At 35.6% G+C, this 16,346-nt stretch overlaps 1 protein-coding gene across 1 annotated transcript; it reads left to right on the top strand.

The window, feature by feature from the left end:
• The first annotated feature begins 1,941 nt into the window (after positions 1-1,941).
• LOC109155140 lies at positions 1,942-8,728 on the top strand. The gene is made up of 3 exons (XM_019302873.1): positions 1,942-2,836; positions 7,961-8,141; positions 8,316-8,728. Exons 1-3 carry the CDS (start codon positions 2,126-2,128, stop codon positions 8,696-8,698), a joined length of 1,275 nt encoding a protein of 424 aa, XP_019158418.1. The 5' UTR covers positions 1,942-2,125; the 3' UTR covers positions 8,699-8,728.
• The last annotated feature ends 7,618 nt before the right edge of the window (positions 8,729-16,346 follow it).

The following is a 16,346-nucleotide window of genomic DNA, read 5'->3' as shown; positions in this document are numbered from 1 at the left end:
TATTCTTTTGTTTATGACCATATACATTGAAAAACACACAAGCACCGATAGTCCTACTATACGCAGCAATATGAGTTAATATCCAATATAGTTCTCGACCATAGTGGTTTACTCAATTTAGTCTTAAATGACTTTTTGTGCTTAATTTAGTCCTCGACTTTGATAATTTTACACAATTTAGTCCTTTGTTACCATTATGACCCTATTTCCAACCGTCAACTAACATAATTTTTAACAATAGGACTAAATTGTGTAAAATCATCAAAATCGAGCACTAAATTAAGAACAAAAAGTCATTTAGGACTAAATTGAGTAAAACCACTATAGTCGAAGAGTACATTGGGTATTAACTCGCAGCAGTATTATCTGTACTACATGTTAGAGCGAAGAATCTTAAATAGTAGTTAGGATGTTTCTTCTAATAAATCAAATGATTCAAACTTGAGAAACATTCCACCGGAAGGGAATTGAAGAAACAATCGATTTCCAAATCGAAATATTGAGAAACAGCTGCTATGACGGGGTGGTGAGTATTAGGAAGGAGAGCGTAGCGATTTTCTCTGAGTTTGAATTGGTTTATATTTAAGAAATGAAACTAAGTTAACAAATTATTTTTATTTAAATTTCATTCTTCTAAAAGGTTGAACCCCAACCCTAAGGGCCCCCCACACCCCCGGCCCGACAGAGCATTTGGGAGGATGTTAATCATGGTGACTCAACTGAATTGGAACCATAGAGGCTAGATCGGTGCTCACTGCGCACAAGGAGCCCCCCTCACTTTAAGAGGTTGCTCCCACACTACCGCTGGTGAGACTCGATCCCTGCTCATTCTTCCAAAGTTTCACCTCTATGACCAATTTTTATTTAAATTTCATGACAGTATTGTGGAAGGTTATATATGGAAAACTAGTTTAAAAAAAAAAATGCTAAGTGAACATAATTAGATCTTGTTTTAGTTCAAAGGTGTTAATTTAACTGTCATACTCCAAACTATTGAGTTATAATTAAAACATTATTTCTTTTTACGGTAAATACCAATTAAGAGAACATATATAATACATTGATTAAGTAATATATTGTTAGAGTGTGTTTGGTTCCCACATGGGAATCAGAATGGGAGTGAGGATTAAATACTTAGTAATGATAATTAGTTTTGGTGAAAGTATTTTGCATGTTTGGTAGTATGGTGGATTAGAATGATTGTCAATATTGATATTTAGTTATGTATAACTCTATAATGAGAATAAAAGTTTTAAAAATACAAAAATAAAAAATCAACGCAATTGATCTTAATATAATGACATCCAAAGCACTAATATGAACAAAAATTTAAAACCACTAATTCAAACTTAAATCAAATTATCAATATAAGATGGAATGATACCCATTTTTAATTAAGGAATAGAGTTCTTAATTGGAGGGTAATCAAATCTCATAGTTGTGTTTTAAAAAGTTGTCAACCAAACAATAACTATAATTTTGATTCTCATTCCTAGATTATAAGCCCATTAACCAAACACATCCCTATATTTACGAGGAAATAATTTTTTTGGGACAAGCCAACAAACGAAGTAGAGTAAAAGAATTAAAATGGCCTAGTAGATCCCTTGTGTGAATCAATATTTGGCTGTGTTTATTGTGTTATTGAGTTAGCAAGATTTATATCTTCTCATATGTTCTGGGAGCACTTAGGATTGAGATTCAATCTTTTTGGAAAGAAAAAGAGAAAGAATTAAAATTTAGATTATTTACCCTGAAAAACTAAACCATTACACTGTGCTCTGTATATTTATAACATTACTGCGTATTTATCACGTTTCTTATTGAAGTAAATTTGTTTGTTTATTTACCACCTTTGCCTCGATTCTATAAAACCTCAGATTTAAATCAGAAAGTCGTCCCCTACCCCCCCCCCCCCCCCCCCACCCCCTCTCTCTGGGCTCTTTTTTGTACAAGTTCCCCACCCTCAATCTCTGTTAAAGAAGAAAAAGTTGAAGCCTCTTCAACAAAGCAGACCACTGTATCTTCAATGCTGCGCTGCTCAGAAGCTCAAACCCCTCTGGCCATTTTGATTCAATTATTGCCTGAAATTAGTTCAGTCTGAGATTTCACAGATTTTCTTGCCATGGCAGCTCAAAAGCAGTATCTGCATGAGCTTCTGAGAGAAGACCAACAGCCTTTCCACCTCAAGAGTTACATTTCTGACAGGAAAAGTCAGCTCACGTTGATGAGAGATGACAGACTTGTTCATGTCGGAAGAAGGAAATCGTTTGTTGAAACTTTAACTTGGAAGCAGATTCTGTGTAAACGTGGTTGTTTATTCTCCTTCCGAGGCTCGCCGGAGGTGGGTTTTCCGTCGCCGGCGTCGGCCAAGACCCAGAACGAGAGAGTTTTGCTTCACGTTCCGGCAAGGACGGCGGCTCTGCTCCTGGAGGCGGCGATGAGGATTCAGGGGCCGGGTAAACTTGATACCCGGATCAAGAATTGCGGGTTAGGATTTTTTGGATCGGTTTTGAAGAGATTAAAGGAGCAGAATAACAAGAAGAAAATGCGTGAGATTAAGAAGATTGCAGAGCAACATGAACTGGGATTTCCCTGCGCTTATAATCACAGACGCCGCCGCCGGCTAAGCAATGCCGGCTGGTCTGATGAGAGCAACGACGACGAAAAGTCTTTGGATTTGGATTTGGAGGCTTCTAGTAGCTTCCGCTCCGAGGATTTTGAAGAAATTGCTGACAGCTCTTTCCGGTTTTCCCTCCATAGATGTCCATCTTCCGGTCACCAGACGCCGGAATTCTCATCTCCGGCGGCTTCTCCAGGTCTTCACAGAAGACAGGTTTGCCTTTCTAATTACCCCGTATTTACCACTACCTATTATGCGGTAATCTACCATCTACAATTTCTATCTACAATCTACAATTTTTCTACAATTTTAATAAGAGCCAATAATGTTAGGCCCTTAACTGGAATAAAAAAAGTCGGTCCTAATTGTTTCTTAAAATGAATGGCTCATATTATTTTGATTTTAGTATTTCTTAATAAATTTCCTTATTTACCCTTTATTATATTATTTTCTTCCCTTAAATAACCTTAAATTCCGTTAGTATAAACTTTCTTAACGGAATATTTCGTTAACTATTTATTATTCTTAACTTACTCATTAATTTCTATAAGAAAGGTCTTAGGGTTGAACCACATCCCAATTAGAGTTGGCATAATTGTTAAACATATACTACAAATATGTTACAAAGTATTAAAAATATAATATAAAATTTAATATAAATTTTGGTCAAATAATTAGCTCATCTAAATACATAGCATTCAATGATTATAAACAAGGAACTTTGAAAATCATTTGATTTTCTTTCATTTTAAAAAAATAAATTTAAGTTAAGGTATTTTTTCCCGTTTAATTAATCTTATTTTGATTATTGAGAACAAAACTTAATATTTTAATTATGCTTTTATCAATGCATGAAAACTTCTAAAAAATTAAAATTTATAAGTTAATTTTTACTATATTATTATGACAATATATATTGTAACTTTATATTTTGAATTATTTATTATCATCATCCTCTATTGATAGTATCTGTCATTGACAAACTCTCATAACAATTTGCGTCAACAACAAGTGGAAATAAAAAAATCAATGATTTCATTATTGTGAATGAAAATTATGTAGGCCACTTTATTGCTCTTATTAAATTAAAAAATAAATTAGTAGCTACAACAAAAAATAATGCATATGCATTTAATTAATTTAGAATTAGATGTCTATAATGCTTTTATTTAAAATGAATTATTCGTTATAAAAAATTAAAAAAGAGATATAATTTCATTAGTTATATTATCTTTATTTTATACAATTCAAAGATTCTTTACCTTAAAAATTTATTAATTTATTATATTCACTATATTATCTATTCTCTTCTTTTTACACTATCTTGTAATTAAATATCAAGTTATAATACAAAATATGTTATATATATATATATATATATATATATATATATATATATATATATATATATATATATATATATACATATATATATATATATATATATATATATTTATTTATTTATTTATTTATCAAGTATTTCATACAAATATAATAAATATTAATATTTTGTTCAATACTTTCACATGATAACCTATGACACACATCTCACAACACATGAAACATGTGGGAATTAAACTACCACTATCAAATATCAATATGTGTTTGTAAGATAAAGAGTTCATAGCACAACAAAAATCACAATCATATACACAACAAGGCAAATATAAAGTTTCCTACAACATAATCTCATTACATGATGAATCACTCTATATGCTACCAACAATAACCTTATTGAAAAAAAAAAAAAAAAAAAAAACCATATACGGAAGATGAAGACAATGACAATGCTACCCAAACGAGAATGAGAGAAATTTAACCAAAAGTTGTATTTATTTAGACTATTATTTTTAGACCAGCGTTATTACAAAGTTGCAAACATTTATTTTGGAATAAGGTTTAAATTGGCCATTGAACGTAACATAAAAAATGCAAGTAGGCCACTGAACACTCAAAAAACGTGCAATTAAGCCACTGAACACTCCAAATGTATGCAATTTCACAGGATAGCATGTTACCATCAATTTTTAACAGGTTACCTGCTTACATGACAACTGAGTTGGCATTTTAAATAATTTTTAATAATAATTTTTTTAAAAAAATTGAATTTTTTTTTTAAAAAATAAAAATAAAATAGAGTTGGCATTGAAATAATTTTTTTTTTGTTTATTTGTTTTAATTTGTTTTAATTTTTAAAAATTTATTATTAAAGTTTATTAAAAATTATTTAAAATGCCACTCAGTTGCCACGTAAGCAGGTAACCTGCAAAAATTGATGATAACCTGCTATCAGGTGAAATTGCATATATTTGGAGTGTTCAGTGGCCTAATTGCACTTTTTTTTTTTTCGTTCAGTGATCTAATTGTATTTTCAGGTTACGTTTAATGGCCAATTTAAACCTTATTCCATTTATTTTTGTGACAGTTATATATAATCAATCTCTCATATATTATCTTGCATTTATATACTTTAAATTATTGATTTAAATAAACAAATTCAATATTTATTTACCTATGCATGAACATCTTCTATATAATATTGCATTGATATACTTTGAAATACTTATTTAAAAAGAATCATTGGGCATTATCCCATTTGCGCAAAGCGCGTAGAAAAACTAGTAACTTTTATACGCATGTACTATTAGTACGATCATAAGTTCTCTGGGAACAAAATTATGAATTATGATAGAATTATAAGTTTTATTTGGAAAATTCTTTTGGTGTGTCATATCTATTTTTTTTAACGTAATATATTTTTAATTTTAAATTATGAATTATGATAGAACAATATATTTTTAAGTAACTAGAAAAATATGTGATCACTATTCCAAAATATATAAGGGTTAAAATTTACATTGGTGTATAATAACTATTCAACTACTAGAAGACACACGCTCTACCATCCTCTCAGGGCAAAAAAAAATAAAATAAAATAAATACATATATATATATATATATATATATATATATATATATATATATATATATATATATATATATATATATATATATATATATATATATATATATATATAGAAGAGCGCTCATATGCGGCGGGGTCTTACGGTGCGGCGGTGCGGTCAAATTCCAGAATACACCAACAGTGTTAACAATATGCACCAACAGTGTAATAAAAACACACCCCAATGTAATAAAACATCACAAAATACACCACAGACTAAAAAAAACACACCATATAACTCACCACCCCCAATGGTGTATTTCGGAACAGTGTATGGTGTTTTTACTCACACCTAATGGTGTGTGTTTGGTGATGCAGGGCTCTGTTTACTCTGTTTTGTGTGGTATATTTCCTAACGTTGATGGTGCATATTTGGTGAACTATTGGTGTTGCCGCACCGTAAGACACTGCCGCACCTGAACCCGCCTCTCTCTCTCTCTCTATATATATATATATATATGACTTTTTTTAATTGTCTTTTTTTTTTTTTTAACATGTCGATGAAACTGAAATATAATACCCCAACCATTACAATAGGACTCGAATTTCACATGAATAACAAATTAACAATAGAGATATTTTAACTTCATTTTAAAGCTCGAAATCTTATTTAAACAAAAAAAAAAATCAATTCCTTCTGCTCCAAATAAAACCATACCAACTGTTTCTTGTTCTTCTGATTATAAACAAGATGATTTCAGAGAAATTGGAAAGGGCACAGATGTCATTTCATTTTGGAAAAATAGCGTCAAATCCGTTTATTGATTAAGAGTTCTATTACATGAATTCTCAAATTTTACTCCCTGATATGACGCACACTAATAAATTACTTTTTTCATATGAGTCCTAATACAAATATCTGCATCAAAATTTTGTGTGTAGAAATAAAAGTTGATATAAAAAATAGGAGTACACATAGTATTTTCCATTGATTAATGTACACGCTTCTGCCACTAGAATCATTTTTTAATTAGGCCTTGTCGATTAAACTATATACGCAAAAAAAGTACAAAATCAAGATTTATTTTATCATTTCGACCAAAAGATTTAAGGTCAGCAGTCAACTTTCATATAATTTTGTAATCGATTCCCCAATTAAAATTCCATTCAAGAGTGCTTTTAATTTTAATAGAGTGGTTGTATCACCCACCATTTTAATTATATTTTGAAAAATCTTTTCTCTAAATTAAAGTTGAATCCCCAATCCTAAAGGCTTTTATATTAGGTGAACACAAATGATCTGTCCATTTTAGACTTAATTCTACACTGTCATGTTATGTTACTATGAATGAATATGATCTCTACACTGTCATGTTGAGTTTCAAACATTAATCTCTTATTCCAAATACTGCTTACTGAATCAGTAAGCAAAGGTCATGCGGGTTATATTTTGAAAAATCATTTAAATGAAAGGTAATTTGAGCATTGATGTGGCTTACTGTTCTAATGGTAGAATAAAGATTTGATTTGATTAGAGGTATGCAATTATAGATATTCAATTATATTTAGGGAAAATGACACTTTTTCCCCCTGAGTTATATACCTATAGCATTTTTTCCCCTTAAATGATTGAAGTGGCTTTTTTCCTCCTGAAATGTTAATTGGACATATTTACCCTTAAACTAAATATTTAATTTATTTTTTTTCTCCAACAAATTATGACCATAATTTGGTTCAAACTAAACAAACACTATAGCAATCAAACCGAAATATTCCAATTACAATTTAGAATTGAAATTCGATATTTAGAGTTTGTTAAAATCGTGAACCGAAACGGACGGTTCATGTTCCGAACTGAAAAAATAAAATTCATTTATTGTTGAATTTAGACTATTTTAAAATAAAAAATACAATTTTAAAATTAAGACGGTTCAAAATCGCGAATCAGATCCGGAACCGCCGGATCACGGTTCAAGATTCAATTTTTTTGATACATAATTTTAATAAATTGACATTTAAATATTGGGTTCTAGATCTGAATTATAACCGTAAACTATTAATTCGATTGCTTTAGTATCCGGTTCAATTCAAACCGAACCGTGGTCATCCCTACGTATACGCAATAATTTGTTGGAGTAGTAAAATAAATAAAATGTTTACTTTAAGGGTATAAATGTCAATTTAATATATCAGGGGGGAAAAAGCATCACTTTTAGAATAATTGAGGGGGCTAATGTGCTTACCTAAATAATTGAGGGGGAAAAAATACTATAAGTATATAACTCAGGGGTAACAAGTGTCATTTTCCCTTATATTAATATTATTGTGGTAGTTGACCATCTCAAACTAAGAAGATTGTTTCTATTATGATAGAACTTGTAACTTTATAATTATAAATAAATAAAAGTTATGATCAATTTGTCCCCAAACAGGAAAAAGAAAATTGTGAAGATGAAGACCTGGAAAAGGCGGCTAAACAAAAAGAAAAAGATAACAAGGAACAATGTAGTCCAGTTTCTGTATTGGACCACTCGTTTGAAGATGATAATTTCAAAGCAGACGAGGCAGACAAAGACGATCGCAATCCTGAATGTAACTATTCCACGTTACAAAGTATGGTAACATGAATTTGTTTTATTTAACAAACTAAATTTTATCTCATAAAAATCTCTAATAGTAATTCTTAACAATCTTTCAAGCTGTTTCGTTAGTTTCACCGTACCATGTATATAATCTTCTTCTACAATTATTTCGATCTAACTCTGTGTTTCATTTTGACCTTTACAGAAGCACAACAAGAGCTCTTATACAAGCTCCATAGATTCGAGCAACTGGCTGAGTTCGATCCCATTGAACTCGAGAAACTAATGTTCGAAGAAGATGTGAAGGAGAGGGTGATATGTTGCAGAGATGGAGAGATTAATCTATACATGAAAGTGCAAGTTTCATGCCAGAGATCAGAGGAGAATACAGAGATCAATGATGACTTGAATAATCGCAAAGTGGTGTTTGGAAAAGTATATAACAGAGTAGATTTCTGCAGAATGGAGTTTGAAGAGTGGAAGAATTATTGTCGCCACCAGCAAGCCGAGGAAATTGCAATGGAGATTGAGGTTGTCATGTTTGGTGTATTGGTAGAGGAATTATCACAAGAATTAAGTGGAAGTTAAATTATATTTTTGCTTAATCTTCATTTCTAATTTTATTTTAATACATTGGCGTAAGCAATTATTCTTATCCTGCATTGTAAACGAAGCCCATTATTGAAAATCCACAAGGCTATTATAGAGTAACATTGTTCACTTCCAAACACAATCGTTATATCGTGGACCGCGGTGCGTAATCGATTATGCACTGCACATCAAAACGGCGCCGTTTCTTTAAGTAAAGAAACGGTGCGCTGTTAGTGTTAACGGAGTGACACTACAGTGTATCTAAACCGACATTGCCTCACATATTATTTTTATATTATCAAATGAAACTGCAGTTATATCAAAATGATACTGTAGTTGTTGTGAAATGAAACTGCAGTATATATAAATTGAAACTGAATAACATTTCGCATATTTGAGTGTATACTGACATATTGTACAATAAAGCTGTAATTATATCGAAATGATCATGTAGTTGTGTTTTAATGAAACTATAGTATATATAAAATAAAATTAAATAACATTTTCACATATTGGACTATTTGAGTGTATAAATATTAAATGAAACTGTAGTTATATCGAAATGAAACTGCAATTGTGTTAAACTGAAACTGCAGTGTATACAAAATGAAACTGAAGAACAGAGTTATTTTTTGCGGAACGTTTCGGAACGACATGAAACGGATTCCGTATCTTTTCATTAAATAAAACGACGTCATTTTGATGCGCGGTGTATAATCGATTATGCATCGCGGTGCACGATATAATTTGCCTTCCAAACAAATCCTAAAACAACACATCATCCTTTTTAATTATATTTAATTAACAATTTACAATTATATTTATAAAAAAAAAACAATTAATATAAGCTACAATAAAGCATATGTAATAATTCATCTCCAGCTTTCAATTAAACCATTATGATGTTTTTAGATGGATGGTCCCATCATTTTGTAATTTACATATAATAAATCAAGATATAAACTATATATTATCAATATAGACTACGCCAATTAATTAATCAGATACATATTGAATGTATAAAAAAATTTGTTGGTTGTTTGGTTTAGTGGCAAGAAAACATAAAATGACAAGGCAGTGTATAAAGAAATAATTGAGAAAGGGAAAAGAAGAGATTCCAGTTTGTAGCTTAGTGTATTATGCATTAAGCTAAGGGAAAAGAAAGTTAGTACACAATATATTTATTTATACTTAGCTTGTTGGTTGCTTTGAATCATATTCTTTACTCAAAACTTTACCAAAGACTGTACTCTGCAGGTTTTGTATCAACAAATACTTTGGTGCATTTTATTTTTGATATTTTAAATACATTAATTTGAGATAATCAATTGAATCTGGACAACAATTGAATCTATGGAAGGTATCTGGGTTGGACTTCCATTTGGAAGGTTGTGAGTTCGAGTCTCAGTAAAGGTGTTATTGGCTCTTTGTGTTTCAGTAGATTGAGAAAGTATATGAACAGATACTACATTCTAATAGAGCTAGTAGCATTCAAAAAAAATTGAATCTATGGTGTCTTAACTAAAAGTATAGGCATTATGTGTGAATTCCAGACTAATAGCTGAGAACGAGCAAGTAATTAAAAAATTCTCTCCCTAGAAGTCAGCTAGGCTTTCGCCTCCTTCCTTCGACGCACGAAGGTATTCTTCTTGTTCTCTTCTCGACGACGAGGGCCGGCCATCTCGACGACGATGGAAGCAGCAGCAGCAACCGAGGGTGATGTTAACGTGATGGCGCAGCGTTGGGCAGATATTGCCCTAGAAGAGGAGGATGATGTCTTTGCACCGGTGGAGCCGGCCGACGAGTCCGAAGCGGTGGCCGTCTGAGAGTCATGGCGGTTGGTGGGTAGGTTCTTGACAACGAAGATTATCAAGGAAGAGTATATGAGTCAGGTCATGGCTTCGGTTTGGCAACCGGTAAAGGGTGTCCAGGTAACTGAATTGCAACCTGGCCTATTCTTGTTTGTTTTCTACCATGAGACGGACATGCAGCATGTCCTGGATGGTGGCCCGTGGTCGTTTGAGAATCACACACTGATTTGTAAGCAAGTTCGGGATGGGGTGATACCGGTCACGGTACCACTTGATACTGTTGATATGTGGGTTCAAGTCCATGAGCTCCCCCTTGGGGTATACTTCAGATACGATATTGGAGCAGGTTGGCAATTTCTTAGGGACCTTTGTCAAAATTGATGACTGATTTGCGAATGCACCATGGAAAACCTTCTATCGTATAAGGGTTTCAATACCGGTCTTGAAACCGCTCAAACGCCGTATGAAGCTCTTGAAACGGGATAAAACGACATGTTGGGTAAGCTTTAAGTATGAGAGGCTACATAACTTCTGCTTTTTCTGTGGTATGTTGGGACACCTGCATAGATATTGTTTGAAGGCTCGGGAAGCGGCCATTCCGATAGATAAATATCCCTATTCTGATGAGCTACGGGCCGGGCAACGGAGGGGACCACGGAAGGTGGGGGCACCGTGGTTGTTGGATAAGGATGGTAAGCCAGTGCAAGTGGTGGCGACCGTGGCTACTGTACTGCCGGGGAGACCGACTACCGCCCACTCGGCGGACTCGGATTCTGGCCGGCAGGGGCCCGAGCCGCTTGTGTTGGCTTCGGCAAAGAGACGGAGAGAATGGGAGGAGGTTGTGCGTATGGGTGAAGATGGGGAGGATGTTTCAATGACAGAAGTTGTCTCAAAAAACTTGTCCTTGGCGGGTACTGGTTCCTAGGCCCGCCCGTCATCATGAGTACCCTCAGCTGGAACTGTCGTGGCTTGGGAAATCCACGGACAGTTCGTGAAGTGAAGGACCTTGTGTCGCGTAAGAAGCCCGATTTTGTATTTCTCATGGAAACTAAGGTAGGTCGAATACATGCTGAACGTATTCGGGTTGATCTTGGTTTTGATGGTCTTTTTTATGTTGATAGTGTTCGTCTGAAAGGTGGTCTAGCTTTGTTGTGGCGAAAGAATAATACAGCAAGGCTTATTAGTTATGCTAAGAATTATATTGATATTGAAGTAACTATGTCTGGTTTTTCGAAGTGGCGAATGACGTGTTATTATGGCTACCCAGAGCGTAATCGGCGTGCAGAGTCATGGGATTTATTGAAATCACTTGCGCCACAGTCTACTCTCTCTTGGGTCATGGTGGGTGATTTTAATGATCTCCTTTTTCAGTAAGAGAAGAGAGGGGGTAATCCGCATCCTAATAGTCTCCTTCGCGAATTTAGGGAAACTATCGAGCAATGTGGTTTATCTCAACTGCCTATGAGTGGATATCAGTTTACATGGGAAAAGAGCAAAGGAACACCAGATTGGATTGAAGAGAGGTTAGACAAGGTTCTAGCATCAGATGAGTGGTGTGGTATTGTGCCTGAAGCAAGAGTCAGTAATCTGCTGACAAGAAAATATGATCATTCTGTACTCTTTCTAGAGACTCGAAATCTATGTCGATGGAATGAGAGAAGTAGGAGATTTCGTTTCGAGATGGCATGGTTACATGATGACGGCTGTAGGGAGGTGGTAGAAAAGTCATGGGAAGAGAAAAGGTCGGAAGGGATTCAAGAATGCATATCACATTGTGGAAATAATTTGATCCGATGGGGTGGTGATCGTTATCATAAGTTTGGTGAGAAAATTCTACAGCTGCGAAAGGACCAATTACATCTCAGAGGGCGTACGGATCCAGCCTCCCTAGCTGAATTCCAGCTTTTGGAGGAGGTTCTAAGTCACATGGAGACCCAGGAGGATACCTATTGGAGACAACGAGCTAAGCAGCACTGGCTTAAAGGTGCGGATGCCAATACAAAGTTCTACCACAGGTATGCCTCTCACCGTAAGAAAAAGAATACACTTTTTAAACTTATGAATGATAACGGGGAGTGGATGGAAGGGGAGGATATGAAGGATATTATTCTAGTTTATTTCGATGGAATTTTCAAGTCTAGTAATCCTGCGAGTGGTAATGCTTTATTTGATAATGTAATGCCGTGGGTTACCCAAACCCAGAATAATTCCTTGCTTCGACCCTTTGAGATGAATGAAGTCAAGGATGCTCTTTTTGCAATGTTCCCTGATAAAGCGCCTGGCCCTGATGGTATGAATACTGGATTCTATCAACATTTCTGGGATATAGTTGGGGAGGATATCTCAGAGTTTATAGTTAAATGTCTAAATACCCGCTCCTTCCCTGCTGGATTAAATGATACGAATGTGGTGCTCATACCCAAGAAAAATACCCCTGAAGTGGTCTCTGATCTTAGACCTATAGCCTTGAGTAATGTAATTTACAGGATAATGGCCAAGATGATTACCCATAGAATGAAGCCATTGATGCAGAGTATTATATCTGAGTCCCAGAGTGCTTTTATACCTGACAGATTGATCACAGATAATATCCTTATAGCAGCTGAAGTTGGACATTATTTGAATAGAAAACAATGTGGGATTGTTGGATGGGGTGCCCTCAAACTTGATATGGCCAAAGCTTATGACCGTATGGAATGATCCTTTCTCCATAAAATGTTGCTGGCTCTGGGTTTTGATGACAGGTGGGTGGAGTTAATTATGCTGTGTGTAACTATAGTATCATACAGTTTCCTGATTAATGGCTCTCGCAGTTCTCCGGTCACACCCACCCGAGGACTAAGGCAAGGGGACCCTTTATCCCCTTACTTGTTTATTATTTGTGCAGAAGGGCTTTCGTTATTGTTGCAGCAAGCACATATGAATGGTCTAATACATGGGTGCAGAGTAGCCAGGGGTGCTCCCCCTATCTCTCATTTATTTTTTGCTGATGACAGTTTACTGTTCTTCAAAGCAAATGTGCAGGAAGCCACTGCAATTAAAAATTGTTTATCCCTATATGAGGCCTCGTCGGGGCAGAAAGTCAATTATCATAAATCAAGTATATGCTACAGTAAGAATACGAGTTATGGGGACAGGGATACTGTGGCGCAGATTTTAGAAGTAACTCAAGCTCCCAACTTTGGGAAGTATCTTGGACTGCCCTCTTTTGTGGGAAGGAATAAAAAAGCAGCATTTGCTTATATTGAGGATAAAATCAGACAGAGGATTGGATCGTGGAATAAGAAGTTATTATCTCAGGCTTGTAAGGAGATTCTATTGAAAAGTGTAGCACAAGCTATGCCTACCTTTTCAATGGGTGTTTTTTTACTACCTTCAACTGTCTGCACGGCCATTGAAAGGGTCATGAATCGCTACTGGTGGGGGTCAGGAACTGACAAGGGAATTCATTGGAAAGCATGGGATAGATTATGTATTCCGAAAAAATATGGGGGTTTGAGTTTCAAAGATTTGAGGGCTTTCAATTTAGCAATGTTAGGCAAGCAGGCGTACGTGGAGATTGCTTACTAACCCTGATTCGTTGGTATCTCGTATTTGCAAGGCCAGATATTATCCTAAGGACACATTTTATGAGGCCAACTTGGGAAATAATCCTAGTTATTGCTGGCGCAGCATTACGGCAGCTAAGGATTTAATATGTAGTGGAATACGACGCTGAATTGGGAATGGAAAATCTACCTTAATTTGGGAACACCCTTGGCTTCAGGACGAACATGATCCTATGATTCAGACTGAGATGCCACCACAGCTTGCTGGATCCGAGGTTGAGGGATTGATTGACCATGATACTAGTTCATGGGATCAACATATCCTTACTTATATTTTTCAACCAATTGATATACCTAGGATCCTCAAAATTCCAATTTCCCTAGATTATGATGATACGTGGTATTGGCACGGGGATCCAAATGGTTGTTATTCTGTCAAGAATGGTTATAGATGCATTATTGGGGATTATGGAACTGGTAATAATGGGGCATTTGATAAGTGGACCACTCTATGGAAATTAAACATCCCACCCAAGTGGAAAACTTTCCTATGGAGAGCTATTAGTGATATCCTTCTCACTACCAATAATTTGCTTATAAAGAGAGTGGATGTTGATCCGATGTGTGCCATGTGTAGGATCATGGGTGCAGACACTATGCACTCATTGGTATTGTGTGACTATGCAAGCTCCATTTGGGCTCAATCCAACCATCCACTCCCCAATATTATAACAAATATTTTCCATGAATGGTTTAGTGCAATCATAAATGTTCTAGACACTAATGGAATTATTTATGCAGCTGCAATCTTATATCATCTTTGGAGAGCACGCAACGGAGCTGTGTGGGATGCCTGCCTACCACGACCGAAAAATGTCATTGCAGCGGCCACTGCCACAATGCATGCATGGCAAAGTATACACAGCCCAACCACCGTCCAATTGCCGATCCACCACCATGCTGCTGCAGCGCCACTACCGGACCACTGAATTGCTGCTGCAATGACGCTGCCAGACCGGTCTTCAACTGCCGAACACCGTGGCCATGCACCAGCGCCCCACCTGGCCGAACAGCTGCCGAACACACTGCCGCACCACCCCGAACCCCTAATCAGGAAGTAAGGCCACGGAAATGCTATGTGGATGTCGGGTATCGCCAAGGAACGAACACGGCTACGGTTGGGGCAGTCCTACTCGATGCCACCGATCATTTTATTTCGGCCTTCAGCGCGCCTATCCTGAGTTGTTTTTCCCCACTTATGGCCGAAGCATTCGCGTGTAAAGAGGCTCTATCCTGGCTAAGGGCACGAGGTGAGCAATCTATACAGCTTTTTACGGATTGTCAAACGTTACAATGTTACCTATCTGCACCGGACAACCCATCCCGCTCATACATTGGTTATGCTATTGATAGCTGCAGAAGTTATATGTCTGCGTTTAATTCTTGCTCTGTCATTTTTATTCCTAGATTACAAAACTTATTAGCTCATACTTTAGCTACTTCAGCCTTTACGCTTTCTACGGCAATGTACTGGGACTGTAACACCCCGTGTTACGACCCCTAAAATCAATTAATCATTTAACCAATTATCCAAAGAAAGAATTAAATTACAATAATTAATTAGGAAAAGGCCCACCATAGTCCGTGGGCCCTCACCTCTAAACCCAGCCCCTAGTCCTAAAAGGAATAGAGTTAGCAAGCCTATAGTATTTGGGACCTAATTAGGACTCTTAGATATATAAATAGGGGACATAGGAGGCACCTAGAGCCCCCACCACAATAATCTCTCACCACACAAGGAGCTCCAAGAATTCCCCTAGGACAAATCAAGAAAGAAGAAAGACTTAGAGAAAGACCCTTCATAGCCAAGGAAATCAATTAAGGCTAAGAGGTAACCCATGTCTCAACAAAACCTATTTTCTTAGCTATGATCTCCCTCTAGGCATCCATCTACATTCTTGTGTATTGATGATTCATTTATGATATTCATGGTGTGATCTTGATAATTGATGTTATGATTTCTTGGGTAATCTTGATAATCTTGATGATGGAAAGAGATTCTTGATGATTGTGTGATATTCTTGATAAACCTAGATTCCTAATGATTGTGTGATATTCTTGATAAATCACATTGTTGCTTAATGATTAAAAGATGAATTACGTTCTTAATACTTTGAATATGATTAGAGCCCTAGAATGTGTCGTGAAACTCGTATGGTGTCATTCTTGATATATTGGGTGGGAATTCACATTTTCGGGTGTTAATTATGTTTAGCAAGCATGATA

The sequence above is a fragment of the Ipomoea nil genome, unplaced genomic scaffold, assembly GCF_001879475.1.
Source record: "Ipomoea nil cultivar Tokyo-kokei standard unplaced genomic scaffold, Asagao_1.1 scaffold2694, whole genome shotgun sequence".
Classification (NCBI taxonomy): Eukaryota; Viridiplantae; Streptophyta; class Magnoliopsida; order Solanales; family Convolvulaceae; genus Ipomoea; species Ipomoea nil.
Note: the sequence above shows the minus strand (reverse complement) of the source record. Positions and strands in the feature narration are given on the sequence as shown.